This window comes from Phoenix dactylifera, chromosome 7 (genome assembly GCF_051530095.1).
Source record: "Phoenix dactylifera cultivar Ajwa chromosome 7, Ajwa_hap1_PhDact_Kaust_v1.1, whole genome shotgun sequence".
NCBI lineage: Eukaryota > Viridiplantae > Streptophyta > Magnoliopsida > Arecales > Arecaceae > Phoenix > Phoenix dactylifera.
Window position 1 is genome coordinate 34,182,998 of NC_143196.1, and position 25,815 is coordinate 34,208,812.

Below are 25,815 nucleotides of genomic sequence, written 5' to 3' on the forward strand. Positions count from 1 at the left end.
TTGACTCTTATGGCAGTGGATCACCCATCTCTCCAAGCTTTGCTGCAGACTTCAGCTCCATAAGATAAATGACACCATTCCAAGAGATCTTCAGTTCAATCATTTTCATAACTCAGTCACCAAGTCACAAATAATACATTCAAAAAACCAACGAGGAATTATGAAAGATATGAAGATTTTTGAGCATTCTACAGCTTGTTACTCAAAACTTCCAACAGAGGAAAAATATGTTACCAACTCAAGTTACATTAATTTTAAAAAATCCATCCTGAACCCATCAAAATTATCCTTTTCGCACAGGTTCTACACTTTCTCTACCCCATTTTTCCTCATGAAATCTTTATGTACTACTTTGCCCATTTTCTTACCAAAAACCAAATTTTAAATTGTTACCAGTTCAGTTTTCACAGCATTGGGTCGTAAAAGAATTGTACATATTCCTTCTAAATGTAAACGTAGTGCTATATGGGCTCACATCATTACACAAACAGAGGAAATCCAAATTTAGGGAACCTATTCTCTTTCTAGAACAATCAAGCTCAAATTAAGGATTCTTTGCTTTTATCCTTAGTTTTCTTGCTATCTGTGCTACTCGAGGATGAACAGGCCTCTTGCTGCTATCGCTCTGCTCCACCTCTACCCAGTTGATAACCCTCAGTATCGATGACTGTGGGCAGCAACCTGTTTTCCATCCACCACCACCCATGGAACCTTTTGCTTTCTTCAGACCTGATTCCAATGCAGCTTCAAGGAATTCCATAAACCAAAGCGCACCTTCATTCCGTATCTTCTTTGCCAATTTTATCGAGCTACCCAAGCTAGAAGTTGGTGCTTCGTTCTCATTATTAGCCGCAGCATCCACTCCCTTCCTTTCTGAAGAAGCCTTTTGGCTGACACTCGATCTTGGGTGCTTACCAAGGCTTGGTTTTACCTCATTAGTTTGAGGGGCAAATGAAACCGATTTAGATACTACTGCAGCTCTTCTCTTGGATGGATTCATATTTGCCTGCCCATATTGGTCGACTGAGTTATGTACTATCTCTTGCAGGACGCCTTGATAATCCTTCTCACTTGCCTTTTCTATTGTTAACTCTTTCTCACTTGTTGTGGCAAATGAAGTGGCTGCTTGAATTGTCTCCAAGTCAGTAACTGCCTGCACAATCTCTTGATGAAAGCTTAGGAACTGATCGAAGCAAGCAGCTGGAGCTTCTGGTCTTGCAGCACTGCTCAAGTCTGAGAACATCCTGCAAGTAGACAGTAGACACAAAAAATTTCTGAAACCTGATCTTCAAGTCATGTTCAAAAGCAAAAGTGTGAAGATTATGAACTTCAGTCCCAAAGTGATAGTCTTAAATAACTTACTTGAGGATCCGAACTACAGTTTCGGTGGCAGAAGCTTCTCGCAGTGCTTGAAGAGCTACCTTCTGAGCAGCTTCCCTATGCTGTGTAGCTTCCTGAAAGTTTCAAAATGCATGCTACTATTTTATATTGGAGTTTTAATTAAAAAATAATAATTTTTTTATCCCCTAACCTTTTGTTGTTTTAAATGCTTTAAAATACCATTTGTGAGATGCCTGTTTTAGAAGAATTGTGACTCTTTGGAAAAAAAATGTTGGTTTCCAAAAAGATATAGCGATTCCAAAATATTACGTATCTTCGGAACCATTATGTTGAGTTTTTAAATAGACATGTTGAGTTTTTAAATAGACTCCTTTGAAATTAATCAAAAATCCAATCCAGTCTCTCTCACTCACTGGTACTCTGTCTCTCGCGAGTTTCTTCCACAGACAAATTCTTTTACTCTTCAACTTTTTGCTTTCTATCTTTTCTTCTTTTCTAGGCAAATGAAGGAGTCGGTCAGATCAAGCCTCCCTAGTGATCGTGCTCGTTAGAGGAGAATCGGGCTGAGCCGGATTGTTGTACTAGATCGCCGCAAAGCTGCATGTAAGAGGCGAATCACGTTCTTAGGGCAGTGTATATCACACGCCTTGACGCCCAGACAAGCTCTTTAAATCTTCTGATTTTATTCTGCTAGATTATTTCTTTATAATACTCCTATTCAGTTTCTAGGCAAAATATTTTCAACAATTCTGAAATGTAGTGCTGACGGTTTAGTAATACTACTATAGGTTGTTAACAAGCTGCAGACCAAAAGGCAGAGTTAAACTCTGTCAAGGACTCTTAAAAGTTACGATCTAATGAGTCTCATGTCTATGAGAATGCATTGCATTCAACAAAATGAAGTTTTTGCAAGCTTAGTAAAGTAACATTGTAGTTTGAAAATAAAATGACAAGTATAACAAGGAAGTCAAGTACAAGTCTTCAATCCATTTCTCTTCGAGTTCGTGGCAAAGTACCCGGAACAAACGAATACTGTTGTCTGGGCGTGCATCTTTCTAAGTCGAGTTCCATAGTTCTCAGCATCATCTCGATGATTAACGATGTTAGCACATTTGTTATGTATATTCAGATCCAGAAAAATTGATCGCAGAATCGTGCCCAGATCGGAGTAATGTGAGGATGGCAAAGTACATGCAAGATCTGAAGTGTTATGCACATTCTCAACCTTGTAAGTCCACCAAGCAGATTTTTGACTTGACTCAAGGTTCAACATCTTTACAAAAAAGTCGTGCTCCTTGAGAGTCGAGATGAAGGACAAGTACTCAACCTCAGGATGAAGTGAGTGGGTCATTTCTGGCCCTGGAAAGTCTCCGGGGAAGATCATTATCATTTTAAGGTTATAGAACTGATTTAACTTTTAAGTTAGCGTCATTTTCTACTAACCGACTTCCTCAGGTGAGTGTCTAAGTGAGATCCATTGCTTATTAATTTTATAAGTAATCTAAGTTGGCATTATACGCAAAACTTTACAACATTTCCAAATCTTACGGCCATCATGCTACTTGCTACTCAAGTGCCCCTGCTTACACTAAGGACATTGAGCTTCTGTTGCCATTTACTTTGGCAATTCAGGAATTAGGTGCTTTTGAAATGCATATATTTATGTTCCAACCTATCCTAAAGGAACGCTAAATGAAGGAAGGGAGAAGACAACTTTTCCTACTGCTGAGTACTTATCCTTCGTTCCGACTCTCAAGGAACACTATTCTTTATAAAGCTGTTGACCCTCGAGTGCCCCTGCTTACACTAAGGACATTGAGCTTCTGTTGCCATTTACTTTGGCAATTCAGGAATTAGGTGCTTTTGAAATGCATAGCCTGAAGACTAATTATATTTATGTTCCAACCTATCCTAAAGGAACGCTAAATGAAGGAAGGGAGAAGACAACTTTTCCTACTGCTGAGTACTTATCCTTCGTCCCGACTCTCAAGGAACACTATTCTTTGTAAAGCTGTTGACCCTCGAGTCAATCTGCTTGGTGCACTTATAAGGTTGAGAATGTGCATAATAGATCTTATATGTACTTGGCCACCCTCGCACTACTCAAATCTGAGTGTCGTTCTGCGATCAGTTTTTTTGGATCAGAATATACATAAGGAATGTGCTACCATCGTTAATCATCCAGATATTGCTGATAACTACGAAACTCAACTTAGAGAGATGCGCCCGAGCAGCGACATCCGTTCGTTTCTGGCACTTTGCCAAAGACTTGAAAAGGAATGGAGCTCTGGAACAAGCTGAAGACTGGTAATTAACTTTAAGCCTTGTTATGCTTTTGTCATTTTATTTTTAAACTGCAATGTTGCTTTTGCCAAAAACTTCATTTTGTTGAATGCAATGCATTTTCAAAGACATGAGACACATTAACTCGTAACTTTTAAGAATTCTTGACAGAGTTCAACTCTGTCTTTTGGTCTGTGGCTTGCCAACAACCTATAGTGGTATTACCAAGCTGTCATGACCACATTTCAAAACTATTGGAAACATGGTCTGCCGTACCGGTCCGTACCACCGGTCTGGCCTGAGACTGGTACCGGATCAGTGTGGAATCCGGTACCGGTAGCTTATCGTTGGAGAACCAGTATAGGACCGATACGGAGTGGTACGGGATGGGTACGAGACCGGTAAGGAACCGGTACGTACCGGTTCGGGCCACCATCGGTATGCCGACCGGTACCGGTACGGCGAACCTTGATTGGAAATGTTGCCTAGAAACTAGTAATAGAATAAATATAAAAAATAATCTACTAAAATAAAATTAGAAGATTGAAAAGTGCTTGCCTGGATCGAGGCGTATGATATCCACTGCCCTAAGAACGTAATTCGCCCCCTACTTGCAAGTTTGTGGCGATCTTATCCTCAAGGTACAACAACCCGGCTCAGCCCGATCCTTCTTTAACGAGCATGATCGCTGGAGAGGTTTGACCCAACCGACTCTTTCAGTTACCAAGAAAAGAAGAAAAGATAGAAAGCAGAAAGTTGAAGAGTAAAAGAACTCTCTGTGGAAGAAACTCTCGAAAAATAGAGTACCAGTGAGAGATAGAGACTAAATTGAATTTTTGATTAATTTTCGAGAAGTCTATTTATATACTAAACATTATAGTTCTGAAGATACGCAATATTTCGAAAACACCGTATCTTGTTGAAAACCAACGTTCTCTTTTGAAGAGTCACAACTCTTCTGAAAGAAACGTCTCACAAAGAATATTCTAAAGCATGTAAGACAACTAAAGGTTAAAGGATAAGAAAAATTAAATCTTTTTTGGGAGATTGTTGGAGTTTTAATTTAAAAAAAAGATTTAAATTTTTTTATTGTCTAATCTTTAGTTGTTTTAAATGTTTTAAAATACCCTTTCTGAGACTCCTCTTTCAGAAGAGTTGTGACTCTTCGAAAGAGAACGTTGGTTTCAAAAAAGATATGGTGTTTTCAAAATATTATGTATCTTCGAAACCATCGCGTCGAGTCTATAAATAGACTCCTCGAAAATTAATCAAAAATTCAATGCAATATCTCACATACTGGTACTCTATCTTCCAAGAGTTTCTTCCACAGACAAAAAGTTTTTTCACTCTTTAACTTTCTGCTTTCTATCTTTTCTTCTCATTTTTAGATAACCAAAGGAGTTGGTCGAGTCAAGCCTCCCCAGCGATCATGCTCGTTAGAAGAAGATCGGGCTGAGCCATATTGTTGTATATTAGAGACGAGATCACCACAAATCTATACGCAGGGAGCAAATTACGTTCTTAGGACAGTGTATATCATATGCCTCGATCCAGGCAAGCTCTTTTTAATTTTTTGATTTTATTCTAATAAATTATTTCTTTATAATACTTCTATGAAATAAGGATATACCAGTTTCTAGGCAAAATACTATTTTCAACAGTTTAAGAATGTGATCTTGATTATACTAGAAATTGCTATTTGATCATTTATCAAATTTAGTTTAATTGCATAAAACTAAATTTGGTTTTAATTGTATAGAATTAGAAAGCTGTAAAAAAAAAAAAATCTTCACAAAAAATAGTCTTTTAGGAAAGTCATATTGCTCTGAAAATTATACAAACAGATTTTTTTTTTACAACTTTAAAAACCACATAAAAATTTTCTACAGATTTAAAATATTTGCAGAATTTTTCTGCAACTTTAAAGTCTATGCAAAAATTTTCTATAGATTAAAAATTCATGTAGAAAATTACTACAACTTGCAGATTTTTTACAACATTAACTTCTGTGCAATCTATTTTCTGTAAAATCTTTAATTTCTGTGTAGAATTTTCTGCATCTTTAAAATTTATGCGAAAAACTCCTACACTTTTAAAAGATATGCAGAAATTACTGTTCTCAAAATATATAGTGTTGCTTTGAAAAATGCACAGAAATTATAAAGTTACATTACTTGTTATATTTCTTAGTGTGGTTATTTAATTATATTAATATTATTGCTTTTTATTGTATTTATTTGAAAATCTAGAATTTGACTCAAAATCTTACGAATCAAAATGGTACTAACAAAAAAATGAACCGGCATATCCAGATTCATCATAAATTTGTAACACAACTCAAAAAGAGAAGTGTCATTTTCTTGAAATTTGTCACGTATGAGAAAAATTTAGTAGATCATTTAACCAAGGATTTGTTTAGGAGTGGAGTCTTAGATTCATCGAAGGGGATGGGGCTTAAGCCCACTATTTGATCACTGACAGTGGATACCCCCAACCTCTGTGATTGGAGATTCAATGTGGTAGAAATGAAGCTGATTGAGTGATCGTGTCAGAGCACATTTTTTGGAATATATCTCCTTCCATCCCTGCGATGAGTGCTCTTATCAAGGACAAAATATATTTACTAGAAAGGTTAAGTTATGCTAATAAAGAGTTCAAGATAGAAAATCTGCAAGGTATTAGGTCACAAATATCCTTGGAGGGCTTATCTATGTGCGAATTATCATATAGGTCGTGATTAGGGGTTTGGGCTAACTCTAATAAAATTCTCATAAAAAATCAAGGTACTAAGCGCAAGGCTTTTAGATAGCGCTAACCGCATAAAGACCCAATTGATCTCTTTTTAATCCTTATGGTAGATTATTTCTTTATAATACTTCTATTAGCAGTTTCTAAGCAAAATATTTCCAACAGTTTAAGAGCTAGAACACCGATAAAACCTTCAATTAATTAAAATATTTACATCTTTACCTTTCCTAGCATGCTGAGTTTTCCAGGTAATGGCATGCAATTTCCTGAGCTTTGCTTGGAAGTGGCACTACTTCCAGAGTGCGAGTATAACCGGTTCGATATCACTGAATTGTCTTCTTGCTCATCCGATGTTGAAGAGAAGTCTTCAACTTTAGCAGCGCTTCTCAATCTAGCAGCAAAAGTTGTTGCGTTTTTCTCCTATCAAAAGAAACCGAGAGAACTTGTTGTTATATAGTCAGATGATAACCCCACAAATTTTCAGAAACTAGTGTTGGTTCAAGTACTTACAGTGGGGAAGGGACTCTTTGGGATTTTAGGATCTCGTTCGCAGAGGCTGTTGCTCTTAGAGAACTTGGAAATTACACAGCTTTTCCTTACCGAAGTGCTCGCTTCCTTTAAGTCTGACATCTTGGACAAAGGAGTTCCAATTACTGATGATCTTGGGGTCACCCATGAAATCCCTTCCTTCCCGGTTCTCCTCCATGCTCGGTCCTTGACAGGTGTTTTCTCTTCAAAATCCAGTGTGGTTGGCTTGACAACTTTAGGCGAGGAAACACCGCCGGCTGGGTTCTGCTCCGGGCCCCATGAGCCTCTTCGGTGGTGGTTTGCTGATTTCCCTCCGTTCCCTTTGGCTCGGACGATGGGTTCAGGGGTGCCCATCAAAGGGTGTCTTCCAGGGAGTGGCTTCGCCCCCATGATGACTGGAATTGGTGAACTCGGCTCCAATCTATCGACATGGATGAACTGGCCAAGCTGCATCTTGTTGCTGAGAACAAGGTCATCTTGGTCGAATGGTAGGCTGACATAGATCGAGTGGGACGAATCGGATACTTTGATGTAGAATCCATGCTTCGGCCAGAGATCCTTCTCATCGAGGTCTGCCGGGACAATGTCGGTGACCTGCAAGAGAGCGTTCCGGTGCTCTCCAACTGGTTTTGAGGCTCCAGTGTTCATGCCATCGAGGAGCTTCAATAGAACCCCTGGCGCCAGCGTCGCCATGGAACCCCTGGAGAAGACGAAAAGAATCGTACCAACCATCAGAATTCTGGCAACTGGGATAGAAATTAATACAGCCAAACTTAATAAAATGTGATGCAAAAGATAGGCCTAACAAGAAAATTTGCGAGGAAGGCGATGGAACTCGCAGACAATTGAGACAAACATACGGTAATACTGGAGAAATTCAAGACTTAAGAGAAGAGAAGAAAAAACAATAGACTTGGAGAAGATCGATCAAGAAAATCCACCAAAAAGCTGCATAGAAATTTAAAACAAAACTAAGGTATAGATCAAATCGGACAATCCCACAGTGGCTTTTTGTCAGAAAGGTGATGGTTGCCACTAAAATGCCGATTGGATACCCCAAATATCATCAGGAAAAAGTTGGAGAATCCCGCAAGAAACAAATTTCAGAAAAACCACTACCCGTATAAAAAATAACCCTGATTCTTTGAGATCTAAGAGCTAAAAAGATTAACAAAAACCACGAACTGAAAAGACCCATACGTATATTTACCTGAATGCAAGTCGATTTCCTCTGTTCTTGATCCACTGACCTCAAAACTAGCCTATCTCTTTCGTTCTTGATCCAGGATCAAAAACCAACTCAAATATCCACCATAGAAGCCATGAGATCTCGATCAAGAAACAGATACAACGATAGAATATCCACAAAAGAAGAGAGAACCCGTTGAGAAGACCGAATAGGAAACGAAGGAACCCTCAATTTAGAATTCCTGCTTCGCTAAAGATCGCTGGAAGAGAGGAGAAAGGAATTGGTGCTAGAGAGAGAGAGAGCAACAAAACGGAGGCTGCCTAAGTGCCTATCCTACCGTAAGGGGGAGGAGCGCAAGAAAAGAGCGTATGAAGTTTGGATTTGGAAAATTGGAACGTTGGGGCCGCAACGGTCGAATTTTCTCTCTCCCCAACGTTCCAATTTTCTCTCCCCTCGAAGCTGAAATGACGGAAACACCCTTCGGCTGTGGAATCCGGAAACAAAAATACGGGGTCTTTTACGTCCCTGACGAAGCGTGCGAAATTGGATCTCCAGGTGTCAACGGGTGGACCGGGCCCAGCCTGGCAAAGATTCTTTTTATTTTCCTTAAAATAATTAAAGAATTTTTTTTCCAAATGATATTACATGTGCTTAATTAGTTGAAGTGTTTGTACCAAAAAATATTTGAAATGGCAAATATCATTAGCATAATCAATCAATTTTGGATTAAATTCTCATTAAATGATATAATTGTAATATAATATCCAAAATTATTCTTCTCAAATCTCAATGACAGTACTATACATCTCAGGGAAAGTACTATGTACTCAAAATTATTCTTGGGTAAGGCTTTCAATTCTAATGTTTTGGCATTCACCAAGGTGGAAATTAGTATTTGTCCTGTTGGTTCCAAATTAACAAAAAAAAAAAGTTTAGGTTGACATAATTGATGACTGCAGGAGAACCTATGACATGGTGTGAAATAATATTCCGACACCATATATAAGGGTTGTTGTCACTACCCCTCACCCTAACCTCCTTGCGAATCACACACAAAAAAAAAGTTACATCTTTAAAATGTAACAAATCTTCTTTTTTTCTTGATTTTATTTTATTTGTTCATAAAAAAATTTGTTCTGAGAAAGGTTGAGAGGTTTGTAACCATACACAAAGCCAGCTGGAGATCGGTCTCCACCCGATTTGGGCGCTGGCCTCCTAGCCCAAACCCAAGGAAATATATTGATTAAATTAGACCTAATCCACCTTGGAGGAAAAAATGAGTTGACCCGACTTTGCTATGTGAACTTAGAAGCCTCCTAGTCCAAGTCCAACATAGGAATTGTTGAATGGAATTGACCTAATCTAAGCAACCTCACATTATGTTCCTAGTGTTTACTGCATTGCACAAATAGTGCTTTACAAAGTTATGAGCCATTACTTAAGTAAGAAGGTTAAAGTTGACCGAGTAAGCAAAGAGCCGAAGAGCCAAGCGAAAATGATTAAGATTATGGATATCCTCTATGGTGTCCTTTAAAACAATCAGTTATCCAAACTAGTGTGGCATCTCTAATGTAGATAAAAACATCTGCTTAAAGAAGCTTGTTACATGTCTGTTATTTTTCTCCAATGTAAGGTTCATGCATATGATTGAATATGCCTGAATTAATGCACACTTAAGCACATGATCATTCTCCAGATATACTTGAAGCAATTGCTTTAACAATTCATTGGTCATGCAATACCATAGTTAAAAAGAAAAGCTTCAATGTTGGCATTATATCTCGAGCACAGAACTGCCAAGGCAATCTTAGAAAGCTAATTTCTTAATACAATAGCAAGACCAATAGCCTCTTCAGAGAAAGATGCAACCTCCTAGCATAACCATGTTCTAAAGAAAAAATAGATGAGTCACCATTGAAGCCAGAGCAACCAATACAAGAGAGTAATCCCTTTTCTATCTTCGATGCTAATAACTGCTGTTATCAACAATATTGAACTTGTTTTTCACTCTGGTTTCGAGGGTTCCAGCTTCTTGAGGATCTAAAATTGCTTATTGAACCAACTCCTCTAGTCTCTCAGATACCCTTGAAGCTTCAAAGCCAATTCTGGAGCTAACTGCCTGCACAAACCAAGAAGAAGTTCATTGTATTTCTATCCATTATGTTGTTGTCTTTTAGGTTAAAATCCAAATAAGGAAATTACGATTGACCTTTATATACTTCTGGTCTTTTGTCCCCATTTCTATGCCTCTTTTTCTTTGAAAAAAAAAAGATTCTGATTTAGAGTGCATAGTTTCATTTCTAAGGTGTGGTTTCTAGAAACCAAGTTGACTCAAATATTTGAAACTTGCTTCCTGATTAAATGCCTTGCTCATGACCTACTGAAAGGATTGGTGGAACAAGGACTCGGAAAAGTGCACTTAATCTAACAAACAAAGATAACCAATCCAAAACATTCTGAGATGGAAATGTAAGTATTATTGCAAGAATTCTATAGCAGAGCCTCTTCAATCCAGACATAGGGTTGCCTTAAGATTTATGCACTCCACATTATCCATGAGACACATCTGCGGATTCCTATCATGTGAAGGGTTCCCTTCTCTTTGGGATGGCTTTGCGAAGCGTTCGATTGGAGTGAAAAATAAGCAGAAAGAAGGCAATTGATGATTACCTGCGAGTGAATTGTGTGAAAGATCTTGTCACCAACAACAGAGAAGCTGGCATTGACAACTTCTGCACCTTCTTCCTCAAGGATGCTGATCACCTCATGGAATGTGAAACTCCTGTTAAGCCCACTTATCAAAACGACCTCCAAGTTTGATTCTTGGTGTCTGACTTCAATCACAGGAAGGCTCATGCCTTTTGCCATCCCATTGCTAATGCCCTTGTTGATTCCGACGTCGGTACTAGTTCGCAATTCCCTCCTTTGCTTCAAATTTTCAATCCTTTCTCGAAGGCTTTTAATATAAGATGCAGCTAAGTCCAAGTAATCTTGCTGCGTCAAAGCATCCTAAAACACACCAAAAAGTTAGAAGACTAAAAGCAATTTCCGGTATAAATATTCAATTCAGAAAACTTCAAGCATGAAGCTTGATTCTTTTACCATCTGATCGCATCTAGATAATTATTTTCAAAAGAATTTCTGAACATTTCATAAGATTTTACAAAAACAATTAAAATTTTACGTGAATGCGAGATATAGCATTACAACCACACAATCTTCGTAAAATTAGGATACAAGTTTCTTGTTCTAAATGCTATCATAATTTATGGCAGTATACTATGTAATCATATGTGTTATTTACTCACTCATGAATCATCTTGGCTTTGTTTTCATATGCTATAACTTTCTATTGAGATTTTCTTGAAGAAAAGCTTGAGAAATTACGAAGAGTATCTACGGCGTGTTAGCCACTGACCGGTGAAATGGTTGTAGAAGTAAAAAATGTTCTTAGACATAATTAATTTGTAAAACTCAATGCCAACTTTTTGTTGGCTTTGTGCATATAAAGAACTTGATGAAGTATAGGATATCGTGGTCAACGATGAATATGTTTGGTCAATGGTGGTTACACACCGACACCTCTTATAAATCAACTAGAAACAATTCATGTTCCATTACAAGCCATTCCTCAAACAATTATGTCCCACATAGCAAAACCTATAGCACCGAATCACTGATTTCATATATTCCCTAAATACTTTGCATTCTATCTCTATGATCGACCTAGATCCGACTCAACCAACCAAAGTACGCCGTATCGGCCCGAACCGGGCAATACGGAAAGCACCATACCAACACTAAAAAAAATCTGTATCGTACCATATCAACACCGTGCTAGGTGGCACCGAGACGACGAACCTAAAGTAGGAACTTTTTTTATTATTTTTTGATCTAATGTTAACACTCATGCCGTGTGGGATGGTTCAGTTTACTATTTTGACGCACAAAAAAAGGGTCATATTCAAAGATGAAATAAATTATGTGGGGATTTAGTCTACAAAATGCTTCTCAAGTTATTATATTATTCAGATAAAAACAAAAAAAAAACATATGACCTGAAGAAAATAAAGAAGGGAGGGCTTGACGGAGATGTATACACAGTATTTTGGTTGTTGCTGTTCCTCTTAATTTAATGGAGAGAGCACTAGAAGGACATAAGATTCTGATAATCTTCAAAATTACCAAATCCCATTAACAAAGTTGGGAAAATTAATTAGCATGTGGGTGGAGAACAAAGAGGACAATAACAAGCCCCTAAAAATTCCTACCCTTCCCAAGCCGGGGACTTAATATTTATATAATGGATAGAACGCCACCCCAGTGTTCACTCTTTCACCAAGCTAACCAAATGGAACCATAAAGCAAAGGATGGCGTTGATGCCCAAATTATAGAAGTCCATTTCTATAGATGCAAATAAGGAACAATACCATGAAGAAAAAGGAGAGAAAAAGTAGAGAAAAAAAAAGAAAGAAAGAAAAACTAATTAGAAACATAAGATGTATTAATAGTTGCTACCTTTGAGGAGGTGATGTGTTCTCTTGGGATGAGAGAGGAGAGCTTGAAGCAGAGTCCCTTCATGTGCATTCTCCTGTTCTTCTCCACCATCTTTCTCTCCATCTTAGCTGCTGATCGACCACCAGAACTCTTCATCTCTCCCTTTCTTTGCATATCTCTCTCTCTTCCGGCTCCCCCCTTCTCTCAATCACACCACCACCACAGCGTACAGTGAGAAACTACTCAAGAAAGGAGAAGGAAGGAGGAATCCACTACTAAAAGGTTGGAACCTCACAGTGAAAGAGAGAATTTTTCAGGAGGCAAAAACAATGGAAAAGAGAAGCAAAGCAATGGAGGAGGTGAGGTGTCTTTTGGAAGGGTGGTGACGATGGCGCTCGCGTATATAAAGGACAAGGCGAACCGTGTCTACGCGTGGGACCTAAACGTCATGCTCTCTCCCTTGGATTGGAGGAGCGACGAGTGCGAGGCGGCTTTTACTTGGTACGTAGCGAGTAAGAAAGATAACCATCCCTTTCCTTTGAACCGCGCTTACACCGACCACAGGTATGATTTTTTTAATGTTTGGTTTCAGCACTGCTGCAATTATTGTTGGTTGTGGGTCCCCTGAACCAAGGAAATATTTATGGGAGATTGGGAGGAGAGATTGCATGCAATCATCTCATCCACTTCCACTCCTATCAATTATTTTTTATACAATATATTTATTTTTTATAAAATTTAACGGACCAAACTGATACTGGAACCTCAGATCTCAAAAATACCTGAGTCCTATCATTATCACTTATCACAAAGCTACAAAACTAATATATATATAAATTATTTAGTAATTACTATTTTTATTTAATATTATTTTTTTTTGTAATTTTGGGTTAGATATCCGACCCGACCCGAATTATCTGATGGAAGTAATGGTTAATGGGGCGGTTCGGATACCCAACGAATTTCTTATTTTTTTGATAGGATGGATTTGAAATTTTTAGATAAATTTTTAATCGGATCTAAAATGAATTTGGATAGTAGAGTTTTTAGACGAGTTCGGATACAGATAGGACAAATTTTGAGGATGCTCTACTGATTGCCATTCTTACCTATCACATTATTGGCATCAAGATTCATGAAAAATGCAAGTGGATAAATCATAAGACAAGCTTATATGATATTTGTAAAATTCAATCTTTGTAGCTGCAAATGAATCAAATTGTTAGTGAGCATGCAATATATATTTGGCTCCTGCATGGTTGACAACTAAACGAAAACTTATATGAGATCAAATTGTATTACTAGATTTGGCCGAGAATATTTTGCTTTTGTTTGGGCTTTTCCAACGAAAAAACAAATGTATTACTAGCTTTGGCATATGAACAAGTATTGCTCAAACAGTTGCTAGCTCAAAAAATAATCAAATAGATAATTAGGTTCCAAGAACTGGTAGTTTGAGTGGCTGAAGAGTTAAGCCGGGCAAGGATCTAGCTTAAAAACTTTTTTGACTGAATTAACCTCAGAAAAATTGAAGTTGAATCCAATTCACATTGCTTGCATTATGAACTATAGAAGATATCTTAGTTCTCGTACCCTAGTTTGGATTGTTCCTTCATTTTGCTAACATCCAGCTGCTTGATGTCTTGTTTATATATATATATATACACACTTTTAATCTAGACTTCAGTTAATAATCCACGACATATTTTATCTCAAGCCAATTAGGGTTCAATAGCAAAGACCTAAAAAAAAATAATACTACAAAAAAATCGAGCATTGCCAACGCTTTGTATTGCCTATACCAACGCTTATAAGTGCCATTAATTTTATTAGTGATGCTTTATAAAGCATCGGCAATGTGAGCGTTGAAAAAAAAGATTGCTGACGCTTCTACCTAGCATCAGCATATATACATCGGCATTTTTCTCTTTTTCTATAGTAGAAAGACAAGATTAGAGGATACCCATTTTTTTATATGAAGGGGTGGTTTCCCAACTAACAATTTAAGAGAAGTAGCTTGAAGGAATATTAACCGATACTCTTAATGCACTTGTTTAAATTGATTATGGTGAACATACACAATAAGTTCGTTTTGTTCACTTCCAATTCATATTTTTCTATCAATTGAGGAAGTAAGACAGATACAAATCAAATTAATTGTGATCATGCCGAGCTTAGATTAGAAGCAACTAGGTGTGGCTAATCCTTGCAAAGGCTTTGCCTAGAAGATTTTGCTTGTGCAGCAAAATTAAGGTAACCCCATCAGTCTCAGCTTGTGATACAAACTAAACCATAGTCAACTGCATGGTTTCCACGGATGTATCTACACACACACACACACACACACACACACACACACACACGTATATTGGTAGAATTTCCTCGAATGTAATTGTCGGTTGGTGAGGGTGCAAGAAGGCACATCTTCTGAGCTCAAAATTCCCGTGCCCTCATGTCATTGTATAGTAAAGAATTAAATACAGAGCAGTACCTGCAACTCCTAGTAACTTGAGAAAAAAATTACAATACAATGCAATATTGATCACCTATTGCAACCACTAAATGAGCGTGGAGGATGAGATTGGGTTCATGATGGACAGCAGTGATAGACTGGGTTGGGATCCATCTCCTGGCTTGACTTGACTATCAAGATATCTGATTTGTATAGCCTTTTCTTATTTAAGCACCAACCAAATCAGAATATTGCTTGGGTGTGGAGGATAGGTGTTCATCTCAAAGTTGCTCTATTTATGTAAAAAATAACTTAGCATCGGTTACCATGTAGAGAGTTATTACATCAACGTCGATTTTAGATACCGAGACACCATGATTTACATCTTGATGTAGAGGAGTCTATACCTCATGTTGTACTTCAATGCGGAATGGCAGCCCAAAGTGTGGAGACAGGCTCTGTTGATTCATCTACTTTCTCGACTCTCTCTTTGGATGAGCTTCTCCGTACTATTAGAGAGAGATCTGCTAGTAATGATTCATATATTGAAGTAAATTTGATTTGCTGTATTGTGTATCATATCTAGCTGGCTAAAAATGATGGTATTTTTCAAGATATAAGATAGAGTGCTATATTGATTCTACTAAAAGATTTTACTTGGGCTCATGAGTTTCTGATTTAGAGAACCATTGATAGTAGGGGCAACTTATGGCCTTTTCCATACAGCTTTTGCATCTTCACAAATTATTCATTTTTCTTGGGAGCCACCACCCTCCTACTTCCTCGAGATTAACCTTGATAGCTGCATACAGAAAAGAGATGCTTATAGTGGAGCAGGCTTTGTCATCAGAAGTGCTAGTAGTGATATATTGGTCCTAGGTGGTGTCGGTTTCTTTGACACTACCATTCCAATAGCGGAATTGCATGTGGCATAGGAGATGCTGGCTTATACTACACGTATATTAAGGGCTTTCCATGTTTATTTAGAGGGAGACTCTTTGATAGTTATCAGATAGTTTTCAATCCACCTTCTATCGATGTCAGACTCTATCTTTTTTTACAAAATTGTTGGTGGATGACGAACACGTTGCTCTCTATTAAGGTTGCATATATTTACAGAAAAGCTAACAATGCAGCTGATTAGATGACATCTTATGTCACCAACCATACTCAGTATACATTATGGGATTCTTCGACAAATAATACCAATTCAATTGTTAAATATTTTATTTTTTTATTTTTTATAGATCTATCTATATTCGAAGAGTTTAATTCATCCGATACACAAAAAAAAAAAAAAAAAAAAAAACCTATATGCGATTGTAAGAAATGAGGGATTTATCCAAATAGTGAAGCTAACAATACTAGTTTGAGTTAGGGATTTATTTGGCAATGACTAGCTCGGAATTGACCTGAAATAGAAGTCAATATGGAGGATGACCATGAATTGGAGCGGCAGAAGTACACAAAAGATGAGTCATCGTATCCAGAAGCCTCGGGATCTTCTCTTGTGTCAAGCTCCTAACACAAAACTACTTAATAACCCATTTACTACCTGACACGTGCTTCCTCGACCGCCCAGGAGCCGAGCAACGACGTTTTTTTCCACGCTAAAAGTCCATGATTCTATTGGTTCAGCCTTGCAGTCGTGTCCGGTCTAACGTTTTCCCACCCTGGCTAGCCGGCTCAGGCTTGGGACATTTTATAATCAAATCAAACCTAAATTAGTTTGTTTAATTTTGAGCAAAACATGAATTGCTCATCAAGAATTCATTCAAGGGATTAGGTGAAGAGCTCGTGTTTTCATTTAAATAATTTGAGCTCTTTCTCATAATAGTTTCTCAATTTTATATAATTTTTTTTAGCATTTAATGAAGAGAAATAAAATACTTCTTTAATTATATCGAGCAAATCTATCTAGAAGAAGATACATCACCGTTTACCAAAAGACGAATCTATGTATGGTGATGAATTGTTATGTCAATGGTCATCGATTCGGGTCTTGAATGGTGTATGTTGCGGGATTTTTATCCCGGCAACAGCCCGCACACCGGCCGAGCAGGAAAAGCGGCTGCGTCCCTCCCGAGGTATTGTCCGCTCTGGGCCCCGCGGGCGCGGAGCTCGTACAGGGGGCTTGGGCGTCCCTCACGGTTTTGTCCCACAAAAGGGCCCTCATGAGGAAAGGTTTTAGGCCTCCTCATTATAAGGCACAGACCTTTCCGCTGATTAGCCGATGTGGGACTAAAGTTCGGAACCCCATCCCACAACACAGCCCCCCCAGCGGGAAGGTCTGTGCGTGGCCGGGACCCTCCTTCTAGCGCCAACTGTTGCGGGATTTTCACCCCGGCAACAGCCCGCACACCGGCCGAGCAGGAAAAGCGGCTGCATCCCTCCCGAGGTATTGTCCGCTCTGGGCCCCGCGGGCGCGGAGCTCGCACGGGGTGCGCACCTACCTGCAGGCGCGGAGCTCGTACAGGGAGCTTGGGCGTCCCTCCCGGTTTTGTCCCACAAAAAGACCCTCGTGACGAAAGGTTTTAGGCCTCCTCATTAAAATGTACAGACCTTTCCGCTGATTAGCCGATGTGGGACTAAAGTTCGGAACCCCATTCCACAACAGTGTATTCTCGAGATCTCACCCAAGTAATTAGCGCCCTGTGAAAAAAGTAAAAAGGAAAAAAAAGATAGATGTTTTATATATTACTCATCTTCTTTATCCAACTCCAATGGAGTATCCCTTTCTAATAAAAGATATTTAGGACTAACTTAATTGTAATGTCATTTTCACTTAAATAATGATTATAATCTTAATCCTTTTATTATAACCTCAAAAAAGAAGATTGGACTGGTGAAGTACAGAAGGGTTTTGTATTATTATGACATTGAAAAATTGAGATTATATGTCATTTAACATAGAAAAATCGTTGGAGTTGGTAATTAATCGTACAGTTAGGACTATTTTTGTCCCATTTAGATCTTAATTGTCCTTTTTATTTTATTAGAAAAAAGATTTTTTAGAAGTGGATTAATGTAAAAGGGTAAGGGTAATCCACACAAGGAAATAACAATGTATCTGAGCTACCATCAGCCTTGTCCTTGTGACATTCTATCCACCCATATGAGGTATAATGAACAAGAAAAATGTCACTAACTCAAGCGTGAGATATAACACAAGTATATACAGGAAGATAAGCTTGCGTTGTGATGTGACAAAAACTCCCATATACACCAAGAAGTAACCTTGCATGTGTTTGAAGGATATCCTCATCATTTTCCACGTAAAATGTTGCAAGATTTCTTTTAACAATAAAAAGAGAGAAGGATGCATTTTTTTCTTCCAAACGTAACAGCATTATTTCATGTCCTATAATACGTTGATATAATTGCTAAATATGATGTTATGATGAAATCATGATCATAACTCCCGTTGAATGTCAACATTTTCTTTTTCATTTGCCAAACCTTGTCCCACTGTTCAAATAAATTTCAATATTTCTTGAGATTTCCTCAGCCAACTGAACTGTTATAGCCAATTAAAACCTACTGCATAAAAATTTCCTATAGAAGAATAAGAACTTATACATGGCCGATCGAGGTCCAAGCAAAAAGAAGATCAGGAGGAAGCAATAGGGCAAGATGAACGGGTTGGAAAGTGGAGGAGATAAAATTTACTCATATTATTTTCTATTTTAGGGACACGCAATTGATTATAGACTCAATGCTAGAAATAAATTGAGAGTGCATCATAAAGAAGACAAAGTGCGAGGATTCATGCGGGCGTATATTTAGTTCCATATCGGCTATGCACCAGATATATTTTGGATATTTATACAGGGCCAAGAAGCCTAAATAATACCTTTTGGCTAGCGTTTTTGGATGAAGTCCTAGGTTATGACAAATGGTATCAGAGCAAACCCGGTCTATAACTTATGTGGACCAGGGAACACTACAGCACAAGCCCATTGGGGCTGACCACGAACCAATTGTGATGTTTGTAATTAGATTTAAATGAATTTGAATCCTTAGCTGGACCAGGGCTTAAACGGAAGAGCATGTGTTTAGTCCTACATCGACTATGCATTGGATGGATCTTGGGTACTTTGTAATATAGTGGTTCTATACCACCTCACAAGTCTTCCTATTGCTAATCTTTAGGAGTATGTGAGGATATAGTGGTTATATGCCACCTTACAAGTCTTTCTATTGCTAATCTCTGAGGATTCGTGCGGACATATGTTTAGTTCCATATCAACTATGCACTAAATAGATTCTGGATACTTATAATCAAAGAAGTTTCTAACATGACCCTACTTATCCGATTACAAATTCACCATGCTTAACAGTTTTGTCAAAACTCTTCAAATAAATCATAAACGTAATCGTATCGGAAAGAAATCAAAAACTTTACGAAAAATCGCTGTTGCTGGTCATCGCTTGACTAACAACTTAAACCAAAACTCATTGTTGCTGGTCATCGCTCAACTACAACAGTTATGAGGCAGATCCCAACCTGGGTACATATATTGACCCTTCATTTCTGATGTGGATTGTTTGGACATTAGAGGAAGGGAGAGCTTCATACTTTAGTCGTTTACTAGAATTCATAGGAGCACACTTGGAATTGGAGCACTTTCGTGGTGTTTTACAGACACTTTTTTTTTCTTTAAAGAAGACAATGATGTAATTTGCCTGAAGAGAGTCCTCCTATATATGGTCACGGAGGAAGAAAATTCAAAGATTGCATGCGATTCTAAGTCGAATCTGTTGCTATCCATAGAGCGTATGCTGTCGGATTTTGGCTGGTCATTGAAGTCACTCTTGGACGGTATGCGTTTGCTCTTAGTGTCCCTTTCTAGTGTTTGAGGGTTGAGTCCTTTCTTTCTTTCACACTTTGTGTTCCCATTTTACTGCGTTTATAGCATTAGGCAATGCGTCGCTTGCAACATTATGGCACGACGTCATTAGAAGACTGTAGTCATAGTCATCATGATGTTTTCCTTATTTCCTTCTTTTATATAATATATATATATATATATATATATATATATATATATATATATATTGGATAACCTCTTATGTTCCCATTTTACTGCGTTTATAGCATTAGGCAATGCGTCGCTTGCAACATTATGGCACGACGTCATTAGAAGACTGTAGTCATAGTCATCATGATGTTTTCCTTATTTCCTTCTTTCATATAATATATATATATATATATATATATATTGGATAACCTGCTTTCTATTATGATAGGTTATCAATCTACCTTTAAGAGAATGAATTAATGTGGGATTATAAAAAAACATAAAATATACTTAAGAGTTATAAAAAGTAAGAATATTTTTTGTCCAATAAAAAATAGGTAGATTGATAATCTATCATAACAGAGGTATGTTATCAATCCCCATATATGTGTGTGTATCTTTTCTTAATGAATTTTGCTCAATTTTTCGACCAAGGATAACCCAATCATTTTTGTGCAAATTTTTTTTTATATTTTCTTTTGGAATTTATTAAGATGCATATAGATCACAGTTGAACCACTTGCTTGTTTTTTTTCAGTGTTAAAATCTTTACATCCTTGTTACACCAACATAACTCCAGTGACTAGTTGTGCCAAAGAAACCGTACAAGCTTTACATTGCAACCTCTTGTAACTATGGAAATATATATGGTTCATTAATCTACAAATCTGAGAGGATGGCAAGAGACCCATGAACTATGGACACTTCGCCAAATAAAAGCAAAAGCCATCCAGGCAACCAACAAAAATTTATACCCTACCAATTAAAGAAATCAACTTCAGAAACTTCATGGCAAAATTATGTAAGAATATGAAGTACCATCAACCATGTATTGCAGGTTAAAAGAGAGAGGGAGAGAGAATTACCTTGTGAAAGCCAAGCGCAAGCATTAAAAGTAGCTAGCGAGCAAAGCAGAGAAGCAGTGACTCTGAGCGCTGGCATCAAAGACTTCATTGCACCACCTAACTCCACCGGAAGCCCTATTTATTCTCATGGATTCCAATAACTAAGCCTTGTGAATATCCAGCCCCAAGAAATCAAAGCAGAGTGGAAACCCAAGGCATCAACCACGTACTCCGAGATCTTAAATAAAAGAATTATCAGAAATGAACTATAAAAGCCTGTAAAGATTTACCAGTGTCATCTGGTCTCCTAAAGAAAAAACACCGAAGGCTAGTAGAATGAACACACTCACAATCGAAGAGCCTTCCTTGTCTTTCCTCTACACGCGCGCAAAGGAGACGATTTGACACCGAAGACCAGTAAAAAATCAAGCAAAAAGTAGAGCCTCGTCTTTCCACACGCTCGCAAAGAAAAAGAAAAAGCAAACAAGCGGGTATCCTTTTGCTTTAATCGAGGATATCAAGAAAAGACTCACATAGAATCAAGTCCTCCTAGGATTCAAAATGGTAATCCTAAAATATTTTAAAGCTCGTAAGACCCAACGGAAAGCCGGTCTTCCGGGCCCCGCCCTTTGGGCTTAAAACTTAAGAACAAAGATTAGGCCCAGCTTCGGCCCAGACAAGTCCAGAGTTGTCGAGACTAGTCTTCAGACAGTCTAAGTTATATGGCATTGAATTCAGCCCTTGAGTTGCTTGGTGCATGTTGCAGGCCAATATCTTAGTGCTTGAGGGCAACTCGGCCACTGTCATTGGTTGGATCCAGCAGAATGTGGAAAGGGCGGGTGATTACCATTCTCTTCTTAGGGATATTTGAAAGATGGTGCGGGGGTGGGTGGCTCTGCAGGCCAAGCATGTATATTCAAAGGCTAATGTGGCAGCATATTGGGTAGCTTCTTATGTGGCTAGCCACTCTGGAGAGACCCTATGGCTGGGGGAGAGGGACTATCCGGTGCATTCCGGAACTTATTATCTTTTGATTTCTTTCGATGTATTCGAACCCGCTATGTATGATGATACATCCGTTTCAGCAAAAAAAAAGAAAAAAAGCACCTTCTACTCCATATTCCTTTGGGTTGGCTTATGTTTATAGAAAAACAAACAGTGTTGTTGATTGGATGCAGGTTATGTGGCTAATCATGCCGGCACTACTTTATAAACCAATGCTGCATCAGATTATTTTTTTTCTAATTTTTTGAATATTTTATTTTTTAATTCATGCAAATGTATTTTTACTAAATTAGTTTAATAAATCCGATTTTACTAAAGAAAAAACAATATAGACGGACAATGATCATCAGATGGTAGCAAAACGAACAACTTGGACAGCTATATCTTTCTCTACAGTATGGACCGCACAATCCGCTACCTTGATCTGGGCCAAAGGAGGAACACTTGGTTCACCGTTCTTCCATTTTTTTTTGCTCTCAATAAAATAGGCCTTTGATGATCAATCTGCAACCGTCCAGGTCATATCCCCCTCAAAGATCCAATGGCAGACTTCGATCTGTCCAGGCCCAGATCCGAGGGCCACAAAAGCCCCGTGCCCGGGGCTCCAATCCGACGTGTCCAAATGACAGATGGCAACACCATGATTGATCCTCTCGCCAGACTCGGCATCGAGGATGTCGGCTTCGTATGCCCTCACTTGGGGCACCGAGTGGCAGTAGTACACCAGATACGGGAACGAGCTCTGGTGGCAGGACACCGACCGGGTGACCTTACCGCCATTGATCCCCCTCACGTTTCCCAGCGATATTCGCCCCCCGGATCCCCTCGCGTTCTCGGCGCTCCGGACCACGACATTGCCGTTCCCCAGCATGGATGTGGCGAAGTCGATCATGCCCTCCATGGATGCCACGCACCGTTTCGTCTCACCTCTGCTTGGAGCTCGCTCGCACTCCGCCACCGTCTCCGCCATTGCTCTCCCCATCGTCGAGCCCATGGAGACGCCGAAGAGCGGCGCGAGCGCCATGGCAGAAAAAGGTAATTTCTCCGCTATGGGCCGGGGCAAGAATGACCTTTTCAGCATCTTGTCCCGGATGTCCGGCATCCGCATCGCCGTCCCGTTCTGGAGACTGCTTTCCCTGAAGAACTTTCCGGGCTCCACCCATCTCTTATATACATATTTGCCACTAGCGTGCGGTGGGACCGGATTAGAAGACTTGTTGCGGTAAGCGGCGAAGGTGATGCCGGATTTGGTGTATGCTTTGAAGGTGGTATTCTCGCCGGCGTAGACCCTGAACCCGATTACCGGGTCCACGGCTCCCTCACCGTACCCGTTAAAAGAATCCGACCCGGGATTGAACGAGGCGCCGTAGTTTAAGAACTCGGCGCGGGCCGCGGTCCCGTGCTTCGCGTAGGACCGGAAGGTGTCTGTGCCGGTGTTGGCACGTTCCCGGTAGGCCGCGAAGCTCTCCACCCCGCTGCTCCCGCCGTCGCCGTATGTCCGGAAGGTGTTCGACGGCTTGTTCGAGAGGGATCCGTACGAGGAGAAGGTGTCGTTGGCCGCGGTGGCGGCCTCGCCGTAGCCGGCAAAGCCGCTGCCGAGGACGTTGGCGTCGGCGGCGTAGGCGGAGAAGGTGGCTGGGGAGCCGGTGGCTCGTCGGCCGTAGGAGGAGAAGCTCTGGCCGCCGGAGTTAGACTCCGGGGAGTAGGAGGAGAAGGTGCGGGGGCGGTGGACGGCGGCGGGGTCGTAGGAGGAGAAGCGGAGGTCGGGGACGTTGGCGGTGGCAGCGTAGGAGGAGAAGGAACCGGAGGCGGCGGAGGAAGCGGCTGCGTAGGAGGAGAAGGATGCCCCAGCGATGTTGGCGTCGGAGGAGTAGGAGGAGAAGGAGTCCGGGCGGGAGGATGACCGGAGGGAGTAGCGACGGAAGGAGTCGGCGGCGGTGTTGGCGTCGGAGGAGTAGCTCTTGAAGGCGTCGCGGCCGCCGGAGAGGGAGTCGCCGTAGGAGGAGAAGTTGGCATGGTTGTAGTTGGAGAAGTCGGAGGGAGAGGGAGGGGAGTGGGAGGAGGAGCAGAGGAGGTGGGCGGCGGAGCAGAGGAAAGAGGGGAGTGGGGTGGTGGCGGAGGAGATGGCAGAGAATAGGGCGGCGGAGGAGAGCGGGGAGAGAGGGGAGAGTTTGGAGAGGAGGAAAGGAGGGAGGGGGCGGTGGTGGGGGTTCTTCCGGTGCCAGTAGCGGAGGGCGGCGGCTTTCGCCGTGAGGGGACTGGGGGAGGAGGAGGGTGGTGGTAACGTTGAGGAGGAGGAGGAGAGGAGGGAGAGGAGGAGGACAGGGAGGAGGAGGGAGGCCATTGGAGGGATGGTTGTGGGCTGGTAGTGCTGGTTTTTGGAAAGGAATTGGAGGGAAATAAATAGGTGATAGTTGGGGAGAGGGGAGTTCTTTCATTTTTTTTTATATCAAAAAATGATTTATAATAAAACAAAAAAAAAAGATTTATAATATGTTTAAATATTATTTGAAATTAACAAGGCAAAATAAATGTTTCAATCTACATTTGAAACATTACTTTATAAAGAGTGATGCTAGATGTAGATGCATCTATGGGTGAAATTTTTTTACACAAGCCCATGCACATATAATAAGGTTTTCTGAGATAAAGATGAGATGATTGCCAATCCAATTCATTGAATTAAAGTATAGCTACAAGCTATATTTATGAAACTTAAAAAGCATGGTAGGATTTGTACTGCAGCATTTCTTGCAATACATGATACATGTAGGTGGCCTAGCTTGTAGAAATTTTTCTTTATCAAACTTTGTGGTGATATCTAAGAGCTAATTGATATAACCACCATTCAAATTTTCAGCAATACATCAAATAAAGAAAGAACTATTTTTGTTACATGTTTACATGCTTCTTTGCCACTGACATCTGTTGCTCTTTCTTTCTCAAACCGTATTTTGATTGAGAATGCTGAATCTCCCTCTTAAACATGTGCTTCTTAAATCTCTCTTTCATGAGCCCTTGCATTCTCTGTATGCAGCTTGGTGATAGTTATTATGTCTGTTCAGTGCATAACATTGCCTAATCCAAACAAGACAACAGCTTTGTTTTGTCTCTTTTTCCTTTTTCTAAAAGCTCTTTTTTCTTTTAATTATCTAGAATTAACAAGAGGGAAAAATTCAGGCCAGATTTTGACTCTCACATTTATTAAATTCATATTTATTTTTAACTGTTACTCCTGCTCTAATGAACATCCAGCAATGTTCAGGTGTTCTTATAAAAAAAGTGGTGTTTAGGAGTTAACTCATGACGAACAATAGCTAATCCAAGTCCTGAATTTTGATGAATAAAAATGTCTTCAGGCATTGTCGCTCGTCCAAAAAGAAAGTAAGAGCCAAAAAGAACTTAGGACTAAATTTTGGAATGAGTTCTTCTCTTGGAGAGTGCTCTGTGCCTCTTCCAAAAGTAGTCCTCTAAGTTACCTTTTCTCCTCTCCTCCACCAGTAGACAGCCCTCTACTTCTTGAAAAAGCTGACATGTTAGAAATATCCATGACAGTGTAGACTGGATAATAAATTCATGAGCACAATTTTTTAAACTTAAGATGTTAAGATAAGATTGTGACCGTTGTAATGCTAGACTCGACAAAGATCTTTCCTTTTCTTTTCAGTACATGATTTTAAAAGTTGATGGTGTAAATACTATGAGGATTGAATGAATTTGTTCTGTCTCCTGTTTGAGATCACATTAATATAATAATTCATATATTAGCTTCTAGTTATTACAATTATCAAAATATAAAAATGATTGATTACATGCTGCTCTTATAATAATTAAACACCACTAGATTCCATAACCTCATATTACAAAAATTTTCATCTTTTCTACTGTTTTTTATTTCCCTTCAA

General features: G+C 39.4%; 3 protein-coding genes across 5 annotated transcripts; all 3 read right to left on the reverse strand.

Annotated features, from left to right (window-relative positions):
• Window positions 1-228: 228 nt before the first annotated feature.
• Window positions 229-9,693, reverse strand: LOC103701975 (protein CORTICAL MICROTUBULE DISORDERING 4-like). Its single transcript, XM_008784216.6, has 5 exons — window positions 8,111-9,693; window positions 6,883-7,600; window positions 6,595-6,792; window positions 1,363-1,454; window positions 229-1,244 (listed from the first exon to the last, which is right to left on the reverse strand). The coding sequence occupies exons 2-5, from the start codon at window positions 7,591-7,593 to the stop codon at window positions 545-547; spliced, it is 1,701 nt and encodes a 566-aa protein (XP_008782438.1). The 5' UTR covers window positions 7,594-7,600; window positions 8,111-9,693; the 3' UTR covers window positions 229-544.
• A 143-nt stretch (window positions 9,694-9,836) lies between these two features.
• Window positions 9,837-12,973, reverse strand: LOC103701976 (transcription factor bHLH162-like). The gene is made up of 3 exons (XM_008784217.6): window positions 12,609-12,973; window positions 10,760-11,098; window positions 9,837-10,208 (listed from the first exon to the last, which is right to left on the reverse strand). The coding sequence occupies exons 1-3, from the start codon at window positions 12,759-12,761 to the stop codon at window positions 10,140-10,142; spliced, it is 561 nt and encodes a 186-aa protein (XP_008782439.2). The 5' UTR covers window positions 12,762-12,973; the 3' UTR covers window positions 9,837-10,139.
• Window positions 12,974-20,644: 7,671 nt separating this feature from the next.
• LOC120111209 (uncharacterized) lies at window positions 20,645-25,052 on the reverse strand. Of its 3 annotated transcripts, none has more exons than XM_089924537.1 (2): window positions 21,256-25,052; window positions 20,645-21,143 (listed from the first exon to the last, which is right to left on the reverse strand). In XM_089924537.1, exon 1 carries the CDS (start codon window positions 24,252-24,254, stop codon window positions 22,410-22,412), a length of 1,845 nt encoding a protein of 614 aa, XP_089780663.1. In that variant the 5' UTR covers window positions 24,255-25,052; the 3' UTR covers window positions 20,645-21,143; window positions 21,256-22,409. The 3 variants fall into 3 exon arrangements, with proteins under 3 accessions (XP_089780663.1, XP_088557973.2, XP_089780661.1); XM_088701847.2 differs by having other exon boundaries at window positions 20,645-21,040; window positions 21,196-25,052; XM_089924535.1 differs by having other exon boundaries at window positions 20,645-20,816; window positions 20,927-25,052.
• Window positions 25,053-25,815: the final 763 nt, after the last annotated feature.

Excerpts from the sequence above, each read along its gene's own strand:
- LOC120111209 (XM_089924537.1), bottom strand. The coding sequence starts at position 24,254 with ATGGCCTCCCTCCTCCTCCCTGTCCTCCTCCTCTCCCTCCTCTCCTCC.
- LOC103701976 (XM_008784217.6), bottom strand. The coding sequence starts at position 12,761 with ATGCAAAGAAAGGGAGAGATGAAGAGTTCTGGTGGTCGATCAGCAGCT. Across the intron at positions 11,099-12,608 it reads AACACATCACCTCCTCAAAG|GATGCTTTGACGCAGCAAGA; the intron begins GTAGCAACTATT and ends GGTGTGTTTTAG. Across the intron at positions 10,209-10,759 it reads TTCACACAATTCACTCGCAG|GCAGTTAGCTCCAGAATTGG; the intron begins GTAATCATCAAT and ends TGGTTTGTGCAG.
- LOC103701975 (XM_008784216.6), bottom strand. The coding sequence starts at position 7,593 with ATGGCGACGCTGGCGCCAGGGGTTCTATTGAAGCTCCTCGATGGCATG. Across the intron at positions 1,455-6,594 it reads AACTCAGCATGCTAGGAAAG|GAAGCTACACAGCATAGGGA; the intron begins GTAAAGATGTAA and ends TGAAACTTTCAG. Across the intron at positions 1,245-1,362 it reads ACTGTAGTTCGGATCCTCAA|GATGTTCTCAGACTTGAGCA; the intron begins GTAAGTTATTTA and ends GTCTACTTGCAG.